The sequence below is a fragment of the Calidris pugnax genome, unplaced genomic scaffold (genome assembly GCF_001431845.1).
Source record: "Calidris pugnax isolate Ruff unplaced genomic scaffold, ASM143184v1 scaffold314, whole genome shotgun sequence".
NCBI lineage: Eukaryota > Metazoa > Chordata > Aves > Charadriiformes > Scolopacidae > Calidris > Calidris pugnax.
Window position 1 is genome coordinate 292,492 of NW_015091027.1, and position 20,715 is coordinate 313,206.

General features: G+C 53.9%; 1 protein-coding gene across 2 annotated transcripts in view; it reads left to right on the forward strand.

Annotated features, from left to right (window-relative positions):
• Positions 1-3,102: 3,102 nt before the first annotated feature.
• ZMAT4 (zinc finger, matrin-type 4) overlaps positions 3,103-20,715 on the forward strand; it is a 61,648-nt gene continuing 44,035 nt past the window's right edge. For both annotated transcript variants that reach the window (XM_014955938.1, XM_014955940.1), the window contains exons 1-2: positions 3,103-3,235; positions 18,802-18,903. In XM_014955938.1, coding sequence (XP_014811424.1) covers positions 18,802-18,903 — 102 coding nt within the window. In that variant the 5' untranslated portion in view covers positions 3,103-3,235. The remainder of the gene's footprint in view (positions 3,236-18,801; positions 18,904-20,715) is intronic.

Genomic DNA, 20,715 nt, shown 5'->3' on the forward strand with positions numbered 1-20,715 from the left:
ATTAATCAATCACAGCTGCTGCTTTACAGCTCCTTGTTTTGATGCATTTCAGGTTGTTCCAAAGTTAGCCCAGCTCAGGGCCAGTAAACACATTCCTGAGCCCTGGCAGGGCGCTGGGATGGAGCAAAACCTGAATTTTCCAGTGCTGTGTGTTGTTCAAAGCCAAGGCTGCCCAAGTCTGTCAGGGAGAGCCACGGGGGCAGCCTGTGTGTTTGGCACAAAGGAGGGCAGTAATGAATTACTCATTCTTGCCATTATTTTCTGCAAAAAAGAGTCCTGCTGGGAGACGTTTGATTCGGGGAGCCTTGTGTGGAGGAGCTGTGCCGTGCTGGCACGCAGAGCCAGTGCCACGGGGACGCTGCCAGGTTCTCAGGGAGTGTTTGGTGCTTTGCAGCCCGTGGAGAGGTATGGTTCCTGGTCCTGGAGTGGGAATCACGGGATCACAGAATCACCTGGGTTGGAAGGGACCTTTCAGATCATTGAGTCCAACCATCAACCTAACACTGACAAAACCCATCACTAAACCATGTCCCTCAGCATCACGTCTGTCTGTCTTTTAAATACCTCCTGGGATGGCAACTCAACCACTTCCCTGGGCAGCCTGATCCAATGCTTGAGAACCCTGTGAGTGCCACGAAGTGGCTGCTGGCACGGAGCTTCCACCAGCACACTGTGTGGACACCCTCCTGTCCCCTCCTGGTGGTTGAGGAACAGGCAGCACCCCAAAATGCTCACTGGGCCAAGGAGCTACAGGTGAGCATGGAGAAAGATAGTGCTCTGTGACAGATGGGGTGAGTGTGCTCCATGGGGAGAGGGGGCACCTTGAAAAATTGTACAGGATTTATTAATTTATAAGTTATTTCCAACATCTCTCATGCTGATGCTGCCATCACAAGGGAGCATGGGGTGCTCCTGGGAATTATATAATCCTAAAAAAAAAAGTGGGGAAGAGATTTAAGAAATATCCCTTCCCTGGATGGCACCTGCATCATTGCAAGTGTCGTCTGATGTGCCCTTCTTAGCACTGAAGTATCTGAGGCTCCAGGTGGCAGCTCTAAGGAGTGTGTGTCAATTTTGGAGGCTTAGATGCAGGGCTTAAATGCTCCTTAGCAGTTATTTTTTTCAACAGCCAAAGAGCCAAGCAGGATCATGAAGCATCGCAGCTTAGATAGTTTGTAAAACTGCTGTCAAGCAGATTAAGCTGGAAATGGAAAAATTGCTGGTCTTTTCTCATCTTTCTATATTTGTGTGATAGAGGGTGATTTAAAGTCCATTCCACCACCCAGGTGAGGCTCCAGATACCTGGTAACAAAAGCACTGCAGTGGGGCTCAGCCAGCTACTCGGCACAAACAGAATCCCCGAGACTGGTTGTGAAATATATTTAATAGAAACAAGTGAGTCTGCTTGGTTTGACTTCTTCAAGACCCTCCAGACACACCTCCTTAAGCGACCATTGGCCAGAGCTGAGCTGTAAGTGCCAGGAGACCTCTCCCCCAGGGCACCAGTTGGGTTTTGGTGTCACTCTCTTCTGTGTGCAACACACGATTTCCAATAATGTGTATTGTTAAATAGCACAGCATTTTTGTCAGGCCCTGGACAAGGTGATACCGAGACAGCAGGGCTATTTTGTGAGAAAAGGGAGATGCCTGTAGTCGCTTTGATTAGCCAAATGTACAGAAGGGGAAGGAAGCGTGCTTGGTTTGACCTGGCTTTGGAAGTGAAGCATAAAGGAGACTTTCTGCATCTCGGCACGTAAGATGAGTATCCCTCAGTTCCTCCAGGGTGCAACCCCCTGCCTTGGGCTGCAAAGACCTTTGAGACATCTCTACCCTGAGGAGACCCAGCACCCTCGTCCCTGCTGGTTTGTGGGAACAGAGGGAGGTGGAGCAGAGCCAGATTAACAGACTTTCTCCTTGTTTGCGTGTGCATCACAGGCTGGAAATGTCACCTCACAAGGCTTGGAGCAGAACCTCGCTCTGCTCCATCGCGTCCCCGTTTCTTACCGAACTTGCAAGGCCCATGTGCTGGCAGACAATGTGCTTGCCAATTCAGCAAAGCTGGGACAGAAACCCTCCGCGGAACCGAGCCGGTCCTCGCCCTCCTTATTTCACAACAGGCAGAAAGGAGGGCAGTGAGATGACATTGACTCTAAAGTTCTGCGTCGGCAGAGGGAAGGTGTATGGGGTTGTGCTCGTCTGCACCCTGGTTTTCAGGACATCTGGTCTGAACTCTGAAGTGGTTTTACCCTGGAGGGTACTGTGCACACAAAATAAGGAGAGTCCACTCTCTTTCTAGATTCAGGTGTTACTGGGTTTCAGACGGAGAGGTGGGTTTGGTTAAAGCCTGGCTGTGCATTACAGACTCCTGGGGCTGCATTAGGGACTGTCTCCTCACTGCCTATGGTATGCAGGGGTCTGCATCCCCCTGGTTTCTCCTTCCCCTGTTTATGGCCTTGCCCCCCTCTGCTCTGACCCCAGCCTCAGGCACGTGTTCATCGCCTTCTGTGTCCCACCAGTCCTGCCCACGGGAGGCCGTGACTGCCCTTCAGCTGAAGAGGAGCCCATCCCATTCCCTTTGGTATCTGCTCTCCTCTGGCCACTGCTTTGAGGAAGCTGTTCCTGCCCCTCGTGCCCGTGGGGGGTCTCGGCTCTGTTGCCCCCCGGCGCTGCGTGCAGCGGGTGCCTGTAGCGCGAGGCGTGCTCGCTCCATAAATCCAGGGTCTTAAAATAAGCACGTCATCTGCAAAAGTGTGAATCTGGAAGTAAATCTGTTCCCCCCGGAGCCTGTGATATCCTTCGCAGCCTCTGCCCTGCAAATCAGATTTATGCTGCCTGATATTTTCCACAGCGAGCAAAATCCTTCTCGGGTGCTGTGGTTGGGGCTGCGTGGGGCAGATTTGCCCCCCACCTCCCTGCCCGACCCCGGGGCCTGTCCGGGGCGGTGGAGCCGCCGCTGGGGCAGCTCCAGGCGGGAGCGGGACCGGGATGCGGAGGGAGCGGCGCATCCTTGCGGAGCGCGGCGGAGCCAATCGGTGCCGCCAGGGGTGGAGCCGGAGCGACGGCCCGGAACCGCCCGGCGCCCGCCCCGCACAGTCGGCCCGGGCTGCGGGAGGAGCCGGTCGGGGCAGGAGAGCCCCGCTGCGGGCAGGAGAGCCCCGCTCCCGGCGCCTTCCCGGGCAGCACCGCCCGAGCAGCGCGGCCGCCGCCGCCGCATCCGCCCCGCCCGGGCACCGAGGTACCGACCGGCCGCTCCGCGCCCGTCGGGTGGGGAGAGTTGGAGGAAAGTTTGCTGGGGAACGGGAGGTGTTTGATGTGGGAGGGGGTCTGGTAGGCTCTCTGGGATCGGCTGCCGGGGTGGTTGGGTTGCCGGGCCGGTTTTGGCGCCTCCGGGGCGGTTTTGGTACCCGCCGCTGTGATTTTGATACCGCCAACGCTGCCTCGGAGGGGCAGCCCGTGCTCGGGGGCCGACCCAGCACCCGCTGTCCCCCCCCCGGACCCGCGGCGGGAGGTCGGAGGTGGCCAGTGAACGCCGTGCGAGCCGTCCGGCCTCTTGCCAGGCGTTAGGATGTTTTCCCGGTGGAGTTTTGACTGGAGGCTGCATCCACCTGTGGGCTGGTGGCCGCAGCCGGGCAGGCCTCTGGGTGTAGGCATCCCCTGCGCCAGACCCTGGGTGCAAACTGGGGGTGCTTTTGCTGAATGGGCTCCGTGCAGGGGTCCCCACGGTCCGGCGTGGGAACGTGTGCTCCTCGGGCTGCGGGATGCGAGCGTGGATGTCTGCAGAGGCAGGAAAACAAGCCTATTCTCTCCGTTGTTTGGGAAGTTTGGAGAACTTCCCAAGTCGGCGCCGCTTAGAGAGCAAAGGCACGTTTCCAGGGAGGCAGCTGGGCACAGGGGGCTGGGGGCTCCGTCCCGGGGGGCAGCCCTGGCCCCTCTCTCTGCAGCACCTGTGGGAAAGCAGCCGCCAGCCTGGAGGGCTGCTCGTCGCCGGTGAAGGGGGATCGGTCTGTGCGTCTCCGTGGGGCTGGCTGACCCCATGTGTTGCACTGGAGTCGTCCGTAGGTCTGAGAGCCTTAGAAAAAGCTGCCCCTTATGCGGTATGAGCGAGGCGACTGCTGTTTTGGGCTGCATGAAGGATCTGACCCTTGAGCCATATGAATTGCTGGCGATCTGTATCCATTAATTAGTGACACCAGACCTGGGCAGTGCCTCTCAGTTCCTGATGTTAAACATGCTCTGATTGCTGCCTTTCAGGCAGCCACACGCTCCTTTTGCCCTCCTCTGATGTAGGAGTGACCTTAGCGTACAGTACTGGGTGAAGAACAAGGTTTGCAAAGCCTTGAGGAGACATTTAAAAATCACCAGTTTGCATTTTCTGCATGAGATTGTGCTGTTGGCTCTCACATGAGCACGTGCAGTCCCTCTGCAAAACACGAACAACAGCCCTGGAAAGGCAGAGGTAAGTGTGGGGAGTGGGGGATGCTGAGAAAGAGGGGCAGTGGGGGACGGGGGATGCTGGGCAGGGGAGTTGCAGCTTCAGGGCTCTCCTCATCCCACAGGAAAGGGACAGTGACCTGGAGCATCTCCTGCCACTTCTCCTTGCCCTGTGCTGTGGGGCGAGGAATGGCAGGGACCTGATAAACAATTTGGTAAGAGGTATTTTATAAAGGTTGCTAGACAGTGACTCATCTCCTGTAGGAAGGGACAGGAAGGAGGGGCAGCACAGGAGCTTTCTAGAGTGAAAATGGGTCTTTCTTCCTGATTTTTTCAGAAACAGGGGCAGGAATCCTTTATTACTCCCAGACCGGTGTAAACCTGTCGATTATAAACCTCCTAATCCCACTGCCCCTGTACCTGCTCTGGCACCTCCTGCATCCTGTTCCCTGGGGAGGGTCCTGCCTTCTGGCCACATCCTGGGGTGGGACGGTTCCAAAATTCATATTGACCCCCTGCCACCACTGTATCTGATCATCTTAGTCACTTCTGAGTCACTCCAAATAATTAATCCTTGTCCCAGCGTGGCAGTGAGCGCCCCGTTCCTGTGTGTGCCCGGCCGACCTGGGGGCACGCGTCTCAGGAGTCACTTCCCTCAGCTCTGAGTTGCACCCTCTTAGCTTTCCTCCTGCATCCAGCTTCCCCCCTCAGGATTTTCTGCCCTCTCCTGTGCTGAAGAGCCCGGAGGAGGAGGAGTGCTGCTGCGTTTCCACGTTCCCAGGTGTGCTGTAGGGCACGTACTGCACCGCCGGCAGCCCCCCCGGCTGCTCACGGTGTTGCTGACTGATCCTCTTGAGAAGGTGTTGGCTGTGCACGGGGATGTTTTGCTGGTGTTTGCCTGGATCTGGTTTATTTGCTGCTTCCAGTTTGCAAAGGGGTTGGTGCAGCCAGTTGATCCTTGCTGACTCGGCACCTCCCTCCCGTGAGCAGCCCAGTTTCTCTGGTGGTTTATGGCTCGGTGCGTGGCCCTGCACCACCAGCTCCCCCTCTTCACGAGATTCTTCTGAGATTTGCCAGGGAATGCTGGTGGCCAGTCTGCTCCACTGGTTTCTCACCCTTCCCTGCAGGGGTTTTGCTGTTGAGGTGAGGAAAAAATCCCCAAACCCGCCAGCAAACAGCCCTCCTCCTCCTCACTGGTTTGACCCACCGGTGATCAATGTAGACAATAATAGTGGGAATTTTTTGAGAATTGTTCCTTTGCAGGAAGCAACTTTTGACCAAAAGTTGGCATCTTTTTCAGACCCATGAGTCTGATCAGACCCTTTTTCATTGCAGGGTGTTCTGTGGGGTCAGGGATCTCCCAGGAGGGTCTGAGCCATCTGGGTAGGGCTGGGGCTGGTGGGGCTGGTGTTCGGGGCGGGTGGCGGGGGCTCTGTCACGTCTGGGTGTCTCCGTTTATCTGGGTTAAGCTCCCACAGAATGAGGTGTGACTTAGGATCCAGAACTGGTTTGAGAGATCAGAACTGGGCCAATTTCTAGGCCAGAGCGGGGCGGCTGCGGTTCCCGAGGGTGGGTTTGGGTACAGAAAGAGATGAAGGTCAGGGCTCCCACCTCCCCCGTTTCACAGGTGCCTTCCTCCCCGGGACGCTGAGGGAATCGTCTCCCTGATGGCTGCCAGGCAGGTAGCAGGACATATGGAAGTTTTATTATTCCTTACAAAGTGTGAAAAACAGCACTTGCTGAAGAGCATTGGAGCCGGGCACTGCAGATGGGGCTGCCCCCAGGAACAGCCGTGGCTTTGGGAAGGGAGGGGGAAGGCTTTTCCTCCCCACCGCACTGTCTTCTCCTCTGCAGGGCGCGATGGCTGCGTTTGCATCTGCTGAAGGAGGGTTTAGCAGAGCCAGGCTTTGCTGCGTGGGTTTTGTAGCTCTGACCTTCAGGCAGCTGGTGGACGAAACGTGAGGGGCACCAGCTTCACAGGATGGTGCAGCTTTGCCCCTTCCTGTCAGTTCTGTAATTTCCTGGGCACTTTGGCACCACGCTCGATGTCACCTGCCCTCCGGGGAAGGATGTGCCAAACGCTCCTTTCCAGACTTGTTGGGGTGGCAGAGACATGAGCCCAGGTCGTGGGTCACCCGTGCCACCAAGGGCTACTACAGGCTCCTCGTGCCCTGCCCAGGACACAGCGGGGACCGATGCCCGAGGGTCATCTCACTCCCTTCTGCACCTGCTTGAGCCGTTTGGGGAAGTGGGTGCTTATTTACAGGGATACACGTGGGTGAGCTTAAAAAGCCAAGGGGAATTAAATACGTGTTTTCCTGGGCTGTGGCGTGTGTGGGCAAACAGGGGGGTCTCCAGGGCCGCTCGTGCTCCGCTCTCTCCTGGTGCTGGCTCAGCCCAGCTCCTGCTCGGGAGCGTTTGGGTCTGTGTGTTTCTGGTCACCTTGGAAGGGACACAGCGGTGGTTTCTGCTCTCCCTGTGCCTGGTTCTGCTGACACCTGCATTTCTCCTCGGCTGGGAGGTGTGAACCTTCTACCTGCCGCCACCTTCTGCTCCTGCAGAGCAGGAGATGGCATTTTGCAGGGGGCTGGGGGGAGCCATGCCACTCGCTGCTTCATTTATTAATTAGAAAGAAATAAAGTTGCAGAGAGATCAGATTTTGAGAGAGACCTAGAGTTCCAAAATGCTCCCAGAGGATAGATCCCTAATTGCTCTCTAATTGCATTAGAGTTTAATTTGTTGTTGTTTTTACTGTAATGTTCCCATTTTTTCTCGACAGTTTGCTGTGTTCCATTAACTGGAAGTGGCTGGAGATGAATATTCTCAATATTAAAACTTGCCTGTTGTGCAGTGCTGGACACTGGGCCGTGAGTGTGCTGGGGGTGGCCGGTGCCTTTCCCCCGTCGCCGGCCCGACTCCCGGTGTGGGGAGCTCACGGCTCCGCGTCGGGGTTTGTGAGACTTTGTGAGGTTTTGTGAGACTTTGCAGACTGGGTGGCACCAAGCCAAGGGTCTGTTGGCCAGTGACTGTGGCAGGGTCAGTGGCCCTGGGCTGTTACTGCAGGTGCCAGTGGGGTTGGGCGCTGGCCATACACCATTGTGGGTCTGGGAGGGCTCTCGGGGTGCCCCTGTGCCCAGCAGAGGGTGGGGGTGCAGCAGGAGGGAGGGGGCTCGTTGCCCCCGTTGCCAGGGGCTTGCTCTGAGCTGGGCATCGCTTTTGGGGGGGAGGTGGTGGGTGCAGGTGGGTGATGGGGCTGCCGTGGGGCAGCACCAGGTCCTGCCTGGGGGTGCAGGTTGGCTCCAGCACCATCACCCCTCGGCATCCGTGGGATGAGAGGGACATTGGAAGGTGGGTGGCAGTTGCTGTCCTCCTTCCAGGGCACCACAAAACGCTGAGCTGAGCTCGCCCAGAGCGGCTCATGAGCAGCAGCACTTCAAAGAGCTCCTTTAATCCATTTCTCCAGAGCACGGAGGGGGAGCAGGTCTGGAAATGCAACCGGGAAGCTTCAAAAAGGGCTTTCAGGAGCTTCATTTGGAAAGCGATAGGGGAGAAGGATATCGTTCCTCTTAAATCCAAAGCAGAAATATATTTATTTAGCCTTGTTAAAGGGGAAATGGGGCAGAAGACGTAGTTAAGCTTGGAGCTGCTGCTTGCCAAAGCGTGTTTGTTGGTGAAACAAATCCTCAAGGTGGGAGAGTATAAATAAACCCTTTCAGTACATCAGCCTCAGCACTCGAGGCCCGAAGGTGTCACCTGTCCGCCCCTTCCATCCAGTTGCTTATAGATCACATACATCTGACCCGTGTGGTACCCGGGTGAGGATGTGGCTGGGATGGAGCTGCACGTGGGGCTCTCCGAAAGCGGCATCGACGCCAGGAGACGCAGGGAACCGCACCGTGAACTTAAAACTGCTCCAAAATTCGATCCAGCCATTTAAAAACAGTGGGTGGACTTGGTGGCAAAGTGAGACGTTGGTATTTAAAGCTGTCTTGAAGGGTACAGCCACAGAGATGACACCCAGCAGCTAGCTGTGAATATGAGGCACGCACTGGTTTCAGAATTACATAAAGAAATGGGAAAAAGCTCCGAGTGCTGGGTCCACGGCATCTAGAGTGGCTTGTCAGAAACCCCGGGAATGGGATGGAATTGAACACCCACTGCTTTTGAAGCTGTAAATTAATCAGTTAAACCCCCTGTTGTATGGGCTGCTGTGCAAGCTCCTCTATTATTTGAGACACAATAAGCGTGTGTGAGCTGACGGTGTTAGTGAGAGAGGCAGGAGCCCGGGTGGGCTCTGCGGGGCCGAGGTGTTCGGGAGCAGAGCAGCCATCCCAAGCCTGGGATTTGGTCCGGATCCGGCGTGGAGGTGCTGCCTGTCTCTGCCGAGCCTCGGGCTGCTCTGGGGTCTGTGGTCGTGCTCTGGGTGAGCAAGTGGGAGACTGGAACAATTAGTGGGATTTTTCCTTCCCTCCACACAAAAAAATAATTTGAAATGTCAGTGTGTGCATGTTGTGCCCCTGCACGAGCAGGTCTGGGGTTGGGTCTCACGGTCAGATCTGGGCTGAACCCCGGGGCATTTCTCCTGCTCTCAGCATCATGGGATGCTGCTGTGTCCCACATCCGCACTCACCTCCTCTTTGGGACTCACGCAGACTTGGCTTGAGCGACAGCATGTGGCAGCGAGCGCCAGAGTTTAGCTTGCCTTAAAATAAGAACTAATTAATCAGCTTTGTGTTTTCCACCCTACAATGTCACTGGTGAAAGAGTCAAGATGATAACTGTGGATCCAACTGCTCATTTGAAAATATTGAGTGATTATACAAGTTTATGACAATATTATTTCCTGCCACCAGAGATGCTTCACGATACTACTAATTGTAGCAATAATTAATCCATCTAATTTTCAAGCACAACCCTGTAGTTCACAGAGATGGGAGCCACGCTGAGTGTGGGGACCTGTTATTTTCTCTCTTTAATTGTCAGACGTTTTTACTGCAGTTTCATCTTGCTGTGCAGAGGTGCTGGGCTGTGGCCCCCCTCACTCACACCGGGGACACTGGCTGGGGGTTCACAGGGGATCCCCCATGTGTGGGGACGGGGCACTGCTTGGACAGAGGGTCGAGGGGCTGATTCACAGCACAGTGCTCCGGCACCGGGCACGAATGACACGGCAGAGCAGGGTGGAACCGAGTTCTCGGTGCTGTTTGTAGTTATCTTCGCTAATCTGTATTTATGAAACTCCTCAGGAGTTTCACAGTCTCCTCCTGCAATGCAGCTTGTTTGTGTTCCAGGGATTTTCCAATCACCAGGCTCCGTTTCAGTTTGGGTGAGCTCTGGGAGGTCACGGGGCTGTTTCTCGCCGTCTCTGCCCATCGAGGCAGATCGTGGTGAACCCCATTGCATTCGGTCTTCTCAGGAATAAGTAATGTTAAAATGAGCGTTTCATTCTCCTCTGGCTCTGATCGTACCAGGTCATGCTTTACTTTGGGAATTTGGTGTTACCTGATGGATGCTTTCCTGTTTCTCAGAAATCCTTTACTGCCAGGTCTTGACCTCGTTGCCTCTGGTAGGTGCAAGAGCTGAGACTTCTCTTCAGTCTGTTTTTTCTGCCCCTACTAAAGCACAGGGATCCTTTTCGTTTGGCAGATCACAGAAAAAGCATTTTTCAGCCCTATTTCCCCTCGAGCCAGAGAGGAAGGACGATGGCCATGACTGCAGAATGTCTTACAAACCCCGCTTTGAAAACTGATGTTTTATGAAGCACATAACCTTGTTTTAATGCCTGTCTATTGCTTCTTGGTGCCACAAGGGGTGCCTAATAAGCACGGTAAGAGTAGGAGCCCCCAGACTATGCAGAGAGAGGGAGACCTTTCCAAACCCTGGAGTCTCTGAAAGGAGCAGTGCCCGACTCCGGCCCGTCTGCAGGCACAGTTTAATTTCTCACTGATGAAAATAGAATATTTTGCTTTTCTGGAGAGCCGATCACACGCAGAGCTGGAGCACTACACTGGGCATTGATGAACCATTTCTCATCCCTCATCCCTGGGTGAGGGACAGAATAGTGGTGTGTTTTTTTTCTCGGAGGGGAAAATGAAGCATGAATTATCCGAGTGGCTGCCTTAAGTGTTCCCAAATACCAGGCAGGCCTGACATAAAACTTAGAAGTCCAGTGTGCTGCTCTGTGTGGATGAGCATGGGAGATGCTCCTGCTTCTTAGAAGAACAAACAAAAGAAGGTTTGTGTTTTTAAATCAAGGGTGGGCAAAGAAAAATAAAAGGCTGTAGGAGGGATGTAAATGTTTTATGTTTTACTTAAGATAAAGCTCTTTCTTGTTTGCTGTACACACAAAGCTAATTGACAGATTACACGATAATATGAAGAAGTTTAATGAAATCTGCTGATAGCCTTTAGAGTATGTGGAGTTTGGATGTGCAATTAAATTAGGCAAGGGGTTTAGCTGCTCCGAGCTAACTAGGGGACTTGGATACAAAGGATTTGCATTCCTGGTGCCTTGTTTCTAAATCATTTCATTGATTAAAAAAGCTCTGCTATAGCAGGGGGGCTGTGGCTGAAGGGAGAGAGTCCATCAGTCATTGTAAGTAGGAGGGTTCCTGGCCAGGCTGCTTGGCTGCTTCGGGGAGACCCGGGCTCCTGTAAATCCTCACCGGGTGGCAAATGTGGGATGGAGGAAGGACCGTCCCAGGGAGGGGAGAGGAGCTCAGCCCTCCCGCCGGAGCTGGGATGACAGCGAGGATAACCAGGGGCATCTCCTTCTGCTGTCGCTAACTTCATTAACCTGTGCTGGGCAGGGAGCTCTTAGTGCTGCCGGCAAGTCAGCAGTGACATTAAACTGATTTGGGGTTAGTGCTGTGGAGGCTGAAGCTGGTTTTGGGGAGGGGTGCTGTTGCGCAGCCAGTGAGGCCAGCGCACGGGCTTTTATCAAGGAATCCAGTGTTGAAATAATCCCCATCAGTGATGGACAGATTTGTTCTCTGAAGGCTTCTTCTAAGCTCGTTGCCACCTTACATGGCTTTCCCTCTTGGGTTTCTGAGCTGAAGCTGATGGGGAGTGACAAGCCCTGATTATGCAAAGTACCAGAGGCTACGAGCTGCAGGCACGGGATTCGGCTCGACTCGCTTCCTACTGTTTTGTACGTTATTAGGGAGCCACGGGAAAAAGTAGGTCCTGCTTATCCAAAAATAAATGTGGCGCCCTGATTGTAATTGCAGAGAAGGGCTGCGGGGGGGCCGCTCCCCGGCTGCTCCCCCCACATCGGCTCCCGCTGCGGGGCAGGGAGCGGGGGGGGCAGCAGCACCCCTGAGTTTTGGGGTGCCCACAGCTTGGCAGCGTTGATGGTGCTGGGGGGAGGCTTGGAGACTATTTATGCATCTTTTTGTGAGAGACCACCGTTTCCATAGCGACCACGAGCATCACATGGTAGCCCTGGCCGCGCAGCATGGGAGCCTGCAAGGCAGCTTGCTGTGCCCTGCCTTCCCGGCCCCGCGACACCTTGGTGCCCGGTGGGGTCCTGGGGGGCTGCGGGTCCTTGCAGGGACGGGGGGCACCGTGAGAGCTGCCAAAAATGCATCCCTGGGTGTCAGGATGTGTGGAGGGGGAGCGGTGGGAGATTCAAAAGGGGGAGTGAGCGGGAGGGAAAGGAGGAGGTCTGGGGCTTTGTGCCAGAGCTGTGGGTCCGGGTGTTCTCCCCGGGGTGGGACTGGGTCAGGGCTTGGTTGGGGGGAGTCTCTTTCTGCAGGGGGGTGTAAGCAGCAGAGATGTCCCCAGACACCTTGTTTCTTGCCCGTAGCTGCACCCCGGTACCAGCCAGTCCCTGCCATCTGCCTGCACCAACCCCTCCGTCTCAGAGCGCCGCTGCTGCAGAAGCCTCCCTGGGTCTGTTTAACCCCTTTTTTCAGGAGGTTTCAGGGCCGTCCCTGCTGCCAAGGGGCTGAGCGGTGGCACCCGGCCGCGCTGGGGCGAGTGCCAGAGCCCCGTCCTTGCCGTGTGCAGGATGCAGAATTGATGCCGTGAGGCACGAAATGTGATTGCTCGTTGTTCAGTTCCTATGAACTTTATTGAAGCAGTCACAATATATCAATCTCCTTTTTAAAATATATTTTTATTCAAGTCAGCACATGTTTGCAATTAAATCCTGCCACACGATGTAGTGTGAATAATTAGAACAATTCATGTGTATAACCAGATACACGCATTTGTAGGGAAGGGACGGTGCCACTCTCGTAATTGCAGCGTAGCTCCCTTTAAACTTGGCAGCATCCTTCCATCTTCACCCCCGGAGGCAATTCCTGGCACCGAGGGCTTGCTCTCTGCTGCACGAGCAGGTCTTTCCTTTGCTCTCTGAATCTACACGCCTGTAATTTCCTCAGCTTGCCCTTTGTTCCCACCTCAGACAGGCGGGAGGTCAGAAAGGCACCTGCTGGATTTTACTGCCTGGCACACGCCTGCGCCTCCACCGCTGGCTCCCGCGCTGCGTGTCCTGGTGCTGGGGGGGATGCGGGGGTCCCCATGCACCCCCAGCCCTGGCCGTGCTGTGTTTCTGCCCACAGAGCATCGCCTGCCCTCCAGGTTCCCTCTGGCCAGAGACCTCTGCTTCTCCTGACATCGTCTGCTCATCTTTTTTTCTTTTTTTTTTTTCCCTTTCTCGGTTCCGCTATTTATAAGCGGCACCTGGGTGATGAGGCGGGAACATCTGGCAGCTCCCCCGGCTCACCGGTCTCAGGGGAATCCAGCGAGACATCCCCGGTGAGACCTGGATCCCACACGGAGGACGGTGCCGCCGGCCCCCCTGTCCCTGCGCAGGCTCTCGGGGTCCCGTGGGGCGTTTCTGGGCCGGTGCGTGGGGCAGGGCACGGCCCCCAGCGTGGGAGCTGTGAGGCTCCTTCCGAAACCATCATCTCCAGCCATTGAGAGGACCCTGCTTCTGACCGAGCGTCCCTTTCTCGGTCCTGGCAGACGCCGAGGACTGGGTCCCAGCAGAGGAGTGATTTGGCTGAGGTTGTGCCGAGTTGGGTGTTTGGGGTGCGCGGGTCGAGGCTCGTTGGCTGCGTCTCCGGCGCGTTGCAGCTCTCCGCCGTGTTCGACACATGCAGCAGACACGTGCAGGGTCTCTCCTGCTCCCCAGCTCATGCCACACACAATCTTGTTCTGATTTTCAAGGCTCCGATAAAGCGTGTCAAAATGCATCAAAGGCTGAATGCAGAAGTGAAGCAAATTGACTCTGGAGAGGATTTTGGGAATGGAGGGAGTAGGGAGATGGCAGATAAACCCCAAACCAAACAAGGATTGCAGGGAAGGCAAAGCGTGGTAGGGATGGCAGATGTGCAGCACAGCTGGAGGGACACGGAGCAGCTTTGGGCTGGGAGGACAGGAAGAACTGAAAATGGCACATGCATCCTCCGAGGATGTGGCTCTTGGTGGGCAGGGACATGGCCATCATCCCCTCCGGGAGGCACAATTATTGGGGCTCCATCAGCCCCTGTCCCACCTCTGCAGAGGGGGAGCAGGGAAACCCAGGGGCTGGCACCGGCGGAGGCTGCTGGTCCCGTGGCTGGGAACTGGTCTCTCCCCGGGTGGCTGCGGTGCTCCCTGTGCCAGAGGGACCCTGCTGGGCTCCAGCCCCCGGAGCGCTCCCTTCCCCCGGCGATAAAAGCAGGAGGAGAATCGCATTCGTGGAACAGGCTCAACCATCCATCACGCTGATAGTGCTGGGAAATCAGGCACTTCAAAAGGCAGTATTTTGCATTTCTTCAGATGCCTTGTTGTAAGTGCAGTGACAGAGTTGCTGAAAGCACATTAATTATTAGTAAAGACTTTTTTTCTTTTTATTGCAAGACAAATTAAACAACAGAAGAAAACAGGAAGTGTTACACGAGATATTAATCCATTGGAGAGTGACAGCAGCAAAAGCCACAAATAATTCATAACGTGAAAATCAGGACATTTAATTTTTGGCTTGTTGTTGGTGTTTGGCATTCGCGCACATGCTCAGTTGCCACTTCTCTAGTGCTCCAACACGGAGGGTTTGGAAGCTGTTAATTCTGGGGAAGGTGATTAAGGCCCTTGAGAGTAAATTGGATAAAGGGCCACAATTTTTTTCTTTCCTCTTGGCTGGGAGAAACTGAGTTGCTGAATTCTGTGCTTTATTGTGCTCCTTGTCCTTGGTTGTACAATAGGAAGAATGAACCTATGCAGAAGCTCCTGGGCTGGGGCTGGGTTGCAGAAGCATTTACTCCTCCATGACAGGTAGACATGTCCGTGTCCGGTGGGATTCAGCTGGTGCAAAGCATATCCTTAAAAATGAATTTGGCTTTGAATATGTCTCTGATGTCAGTATGTGGATCGCTGTCCTCTAAAATTTAATGCAACTTAGCGTCTTTCCAGCAGTTGCCAAAAGCTGGAGTCAGCCCCATCAAATTGATTTTCATTAAGCCGTTATAGTCACTGAAACTGCTGAGAAGAATCGTAGCCATATGGCAGAAGGTATTTAAAATGAGGTCTCTTATGACAGAGTTTGCTGTTGCTGGGGATGCAGAGCTGACACGTGCAGAGGTTGCTGATCCGAATTGGGGAGGGGGCACGTCAGCACAGGAGGTGACAATAAACCCCACTGGAAGGGGACAAGTGTTTGGTGTTTGTGGTGCAGGGACCACCCTTCATGTCCCCACTTGAGGAGGAGGAGACCAAGAGTTTTAGACGTTCAGACCTTGGTGTGCAGACCAAGGGCTTCTGCTCAGCTGAACGGTTGGAGTCCAGCTGGCGAGGCTGCGAATCGGGCGTTAATTCTCCAACTCTCAGCAAGAAAAGCCTCCGAGGGCACGCGGGGAACATGTCCCTCCTTGCTCAGCGTCTGCGGTTCTCCTCGAGCGGCTCGGAGGGACACGGTGCTCTGCAGCCAGCACACGCCAGAGGCTGGTGGTGGTGGAGAAACCTCCCCCTTCATCTGCTTTGTGACAAAGACAGGCTGCAGTGAGGATCAGCCAAAAACTGGTTCTGTTCTAGGAGCTGTTTGGCACTGGTAGGCAGGGGGAGTCAGAGTGGAATTAAGCGGTCAGAAATATATAAATATTAATTGCTTATGAACTCCCTTTATGACACTTGCAGGCACAAGAAGTTAATAAATCACTGCTGGGATTGACCCACAGAACGGTAACGCAGCGTGTATCTGAGTCATGACAAAGTGGGGGGAAAAAAGGAGCTTTTCTGGAGCAGAAGAAAGCGCTGTTTTTAGGTCAGGTACCCACACACCAAAGCTATTTTCTTTTTCCCAAGGCTTCGTGCCTGGAGTCTGCCTTTTGCTGCAGAGGGCAGCCCTTGCCGTTGTGCTCGGCTGCCATCGCTGCGTTACAGCCTCTGGGTACCCGTCCCTTTGCCGGGAGCGGACAGGTCCCTCACGTGGTTCCCGTGTCAGGACGGGGTCTCTGCGCGGGTCCCCAGGGAAATGCCAGCCCCAGCCCTTCCCTGCGGGACCAGCCCGGTGACACCCTGCGCTGGCAGCACCAGAGCCTGTGTTGGAGCCCGGGGTGCCGAGAGGTGCAGGTTCCTGCATTCATCATTTCACTGCGCATTGCCTTGGCATCCTTTCGCTGTGATGCCCGAGTGTGGTACCCTGGAAAGGAAAATAGAATAGCACAGGAGAAACATATATTTAAGGAAAGCAAAGGAAGCGGCCAACAGGCACCAAACGTAAAATCTTTGTGCAGGTCCCAGCAGCTGAGTTCAGGGTGTCAGCCCTCGGGAAGGGGCTCTGGGCAGCCGGGGGGCTCTGCAGCGGCGGAGACAAGTGGGGGCTGCTGAGCAGGGGAGGAGACTTTTGCTCCCCTGTCGCATTCGTGGGGGGCAGGTAAATGGCTGTTTTCTCCAGCCAACAGCCGGTACTTGAAGTTGAACTTGTTCTCGGGCTGTGCAGGTTTTAGTGCAGCTTTTCAAGGGTGGTTTGTGTAAACGGGCGCTGGTGGTGGATGGGTGGGTGGAAATCTGCCTTGCTAAGGTGAATCTATTATTTTTGTCAAACCCCTTGTAATAAATTTTGCCCAAAGCAGTTATTGTTACCAGAGCTTTCTAATTAGTTTAAGTAGCCAAGCTTACATCTGCTTGAATCCTCTCTACAGTTTAGCCTAATATATTCATGCAAAAGCAGGAGGGAGGCTTTGCTTCCATTTATTCTGCTGTTCCCCCTAATCCCCACCCCTCGCTCCTCCGCCTTGCCATCCTTTTCAGCGCTATGAAAAAGCAAAACCTGCCAAATCCAGCAGGAAAGCCCTTTGCCAGGCTCTGGAGGTGCTCCCCGTGCGTGACTTGAGGGTCTGCTGCCCCAGAGAGACTTTACTGGGTGACTCCCAAGGGTTAGTCCACGTGAGTCCCGCCGTACAGCGCTCCCCTCACCCCCAGAACGACTGTACCCGCCTGTTGCCGTGTGTTATGTCCTCCTGTAGCAACAGTGGCCTGTAGACCTGACTGTGATACTGAGGCTAACAAATCCCACACCTGCATCAGGAGTTGCTGCTGGGAGAGAAGGCGTTGACTCCTGCTCCTGGCTCAGCCTGTCCAGCCCCGGCTGCCGGGACGGGGCACGGGCAGCTCCGTTTGCACACACGTGTGTTAGAGACAGAGCAGGGCTGTGACCAGGGCACGAGGGGATAAGCTAATACTGAGCAGCTTCTGATTTACTCTGATTTCTGCAATGAGAGTTTATACTGTGAGCACTGCAGAGTGCATGCAAATGAGGGCAATATTACCTGCCTCTCTCTTGGCTGCTGGATTGAGGCTTAATGAGATTCCTTGGTTCGCCGTGTGTCAGTGTGTTGTATTTAAGTGGAGTTTCTTCCCTCCCCTTTATTTTGCCTTTGATGCAATTTTGCAACACTTCTTGTACTCCTAAAAGAGTCTTTTGGTGTCTTTGAAAGTTCCTCAATGCACTGTTTCTCTCGAGAGAGCAAATGAAGATTAAGCCAAGGCAGATCGCAAGAGAAAACAGCAAGTGCCTTTGCAGAGAGCGAGGGCACCAGTAGAGGAGCTCCGAGAGTTGTGTCTTTGGTAGATGATGAACACCTGAATAAACCTTGTCCTGCAGCTGGGGACAAGTCTCTCCAGGCTGGGAGAGACCTCTTTCCCTCTTGAACTGCACTGTTGTTTGTTTGGTTTTGTTTTTTTTTTTTTTTTTTTTTAACCAAGTCTAATTCATGTTAAAGCAACACCCTTTCCAGGAATCAGGCCCATAATTCTTGTAAAGTTCTTAAAGGCAGTGGAGGAACCTGCTGTGTGCTGGGGGAAGGTACCACAGTGTCACCATGTGTGGAGGGAAGCCTAAATTTCCTTGCGACAAGTCTCTCCAGGCTGGGAGAGACCTCTTTCCCTCTTTAACTGCCCTGTTGTTTTTTTTTGTTTTTTTTTTTTTTTTTTTTTTTTAAATATCCTGGCTGCAAAGGTATTTCTGGTGTTCTCTGGCTCTGCCTGGGCTCAGATGCCCCAAACCTTCCTGACGTGCTCCTCGGTCACCGATTCAGGGCTGGGTACCCACAACGGTTCACATGAGGGGGGTGTGAACAGAGAACAAAGTTATTCCTGTGAACCAGATCCTCAGCGAGTGCTTTTGTGAGTGCCAGTGTCCTCCCTCCATGCGGGGAACGCACAAATATTTAAACAGCTGTTTGAGTGCAGCTCAGCCCAGTAAATCACCCAAGCAATTTCCTTCCATGTCTAAACGCAGAAATACAGCAGAGCACCCTTCCAGCTTAAAAACACCTTCCTCTGGGTTGTAATGGTATTTGCATTTTATAGAAAACTCTTTATGAGCTCTTTTGTATTCTATAACAAATGGTTTAGCGTGTTTTGAGCCATGAGTGATATATATATATATTATATGTATAAAAAAAAAATCAGTGTAGCTGGTTATGTACGTGGTGTTTCTCCATGTGGAAGGTAATGAGGAAGAAGAGCCGTTTACAGCCGCAGCTCACGCATGGAGTGTAACTGCAGGGCAACAGAGGACTCTGTGACCAAGCGTGTTCGGGGTGGTCCCTGGGGCAGGGACATGTGTCCGGTGCGGATGTGAGGACAGGGACGAGGAGAAACACCACCGTTCTCTGCTGTGCCTGGGGATGGGACAGGCGGGGACCGGGCTCTCAGGTTGTGCATGAACCTGGGGACTTTGAATGGTAGATGGTGGGGACCGTCTGTGTTTCACACTCTCACCTGTATGAAGTGGGTTTTGTGCCCTCGTGGTGACAAGAACCGCTCGACTCAAGCGTTGCTTTGCCCGTGTCTCTGTAGGGACCCTCGCCGAGCCCCCCATGTTCTGCCTTCCCTTTGTAACTGACTCTGCCTGTTGTCTCTTCTCTCTGCCACGAACAGATGAAATCCTCCGACATCGACCAGGAATTATTCACAGAAAGTTACTGCAAAGTGTGCAGCGCCCAGCTCATCTCGGAGTCCCAGCGCGTGGCCCATTACGAGGTAGGATGCTCGGGTGCTCTCGGGTGGCTCCTCCGGCCGCGGGACTTATGGGGTGGCATCAGCTGCTGCCTCCCCAGTGAGTAGCTCCACCAGCACCTACCATTCCCCTCTCAAAACTCAAGATTTAAAAGGCTATTTTTACTGGCAGTGTTGTACTCTGTAAACGACGTCACTGCGACGTTGTCTGCTGCGTGTATCTGTTTTTTTTTTCTGCTGTCTAAATTTGCAAAGTCAGGCTGCGATTTGAACACGCCTGAAAGCCAGCTTTCAAAGAAACACAGCAAGGAGGTCAATTAAGAGTTCAGCAAAACGAGCTCAAGTTTTTCTATTGAGTACACAGCACTGTGCTTTGCTGAGGAGGAATCACTGATTGTGCAGAGACTAGATTAGTGTTTGTGAATGTATTTAAGCACTTAAGAGGTAAGCAAGCAATAAATAATTAGAAAGGATATATCATTAGAGACGTGTTGGAACAGCAATTAACAGCACTGCATATCTTCAAAACGGAATTAAATAAATTCCTGTTAAAGAAGGGAGGCAATCGCTGAGGGATGCGCTGCTGTGAAATCCTCCCAGGAGGGGACCCCGCCGCCCGTCTGTGTCCTGGCACCGGCTCCCGGGACACGGGCAGTTCTGCTTAAAACGGCGTCACGGTGAGGGGCTGCCTCGGCGTTAGCCCCCCAGGAGAGCAGAGGTTCCATCACGGGTGCTGAGATGAAGAGGAGGGTGCAGGAGGAGGGTTGTGCACGGGGTGTCAGAGCGCGGTCGGTCGCCCTTTGCTGGTTGTGAGGGAGCAGGGACCCTCCTGCCCCGTGACACCCGCAGAGGTGGCAGGGCACGGATGGGTGACACAGTCCGGGCTCTCTGGGGGGACTCGGGAGAAGTGATGCCTGTGGAGAGCATGGGATGAGGGACTTAGCTGTGTTTTGCCCCTGCTTTTGAATACACTGAGACTATTAGTGTCTGGAGGATTTCAACAAAAACAGAATTTGTGCTGAGGGGCCTGGAAGACGAAGTTTGCCCAAACTTTTGCTCTGGCTCAAATGTTTAGTAATGGATATATAGGGGAGCCATTTGTCTTGGTGTGGCCAGGGGAGACATACAAGATGCTTAATCGAAGGACGGTATCCAAAGATGCCGTGCTGCATTAATAAACAATGCAAACAGTAATGCACATTTACTTGTAAGGCGCTTTACGTGTCTGTGTTGGTGAATTTCTTAAAGCATCTCCTGCAAATGCTGCTCTGGCTGCCTTCGGTGTAAAGTCCAAGGCTGCAGTTCTAGGGACACCTTCCAGATCCTGATAAGGGGCGATGCGGACGCCAAACCTTGTCTACAGGAGGCAGAAGCATCACCACAGAAACAGGAGCAGCAACTGGTGAGCAATGGGGTGCTCAGCCAATCTCTGTTCTTCTGCGCCTGTACTTGTAGGTATGAGCTGAATCATTAATTCATAGCAGATGTTTTTGAAATGTGGAAAACAACACGGTTTTCTGTTGTGTATTTCTAGTGCGAGGTGTTGTGCTCATTTGTCATCCCCCGTGAAATCCCAGCAGACGCTGTAGACGTTTGGCACAATAATGTCATTGCCTACCCTTGCCGGCTGGCTTGGAACGGCGAAGCAGAGGGATGGGGAGGACGAGTCAGGCACGGGGTCTGGCACGGGGGGCTCTTCCAGTGGCTCCAGAGGCTGAAGGTGCCTCTGGCCATGGCCGTACTGTGCTTTGCTGTGTCCCCGTGTCACTCCCTCCTCTGGACAGGCTGGACAAGGAGCTCCCCTGGGCGCACAGAGCGGTACCCAGGATGTTTTCC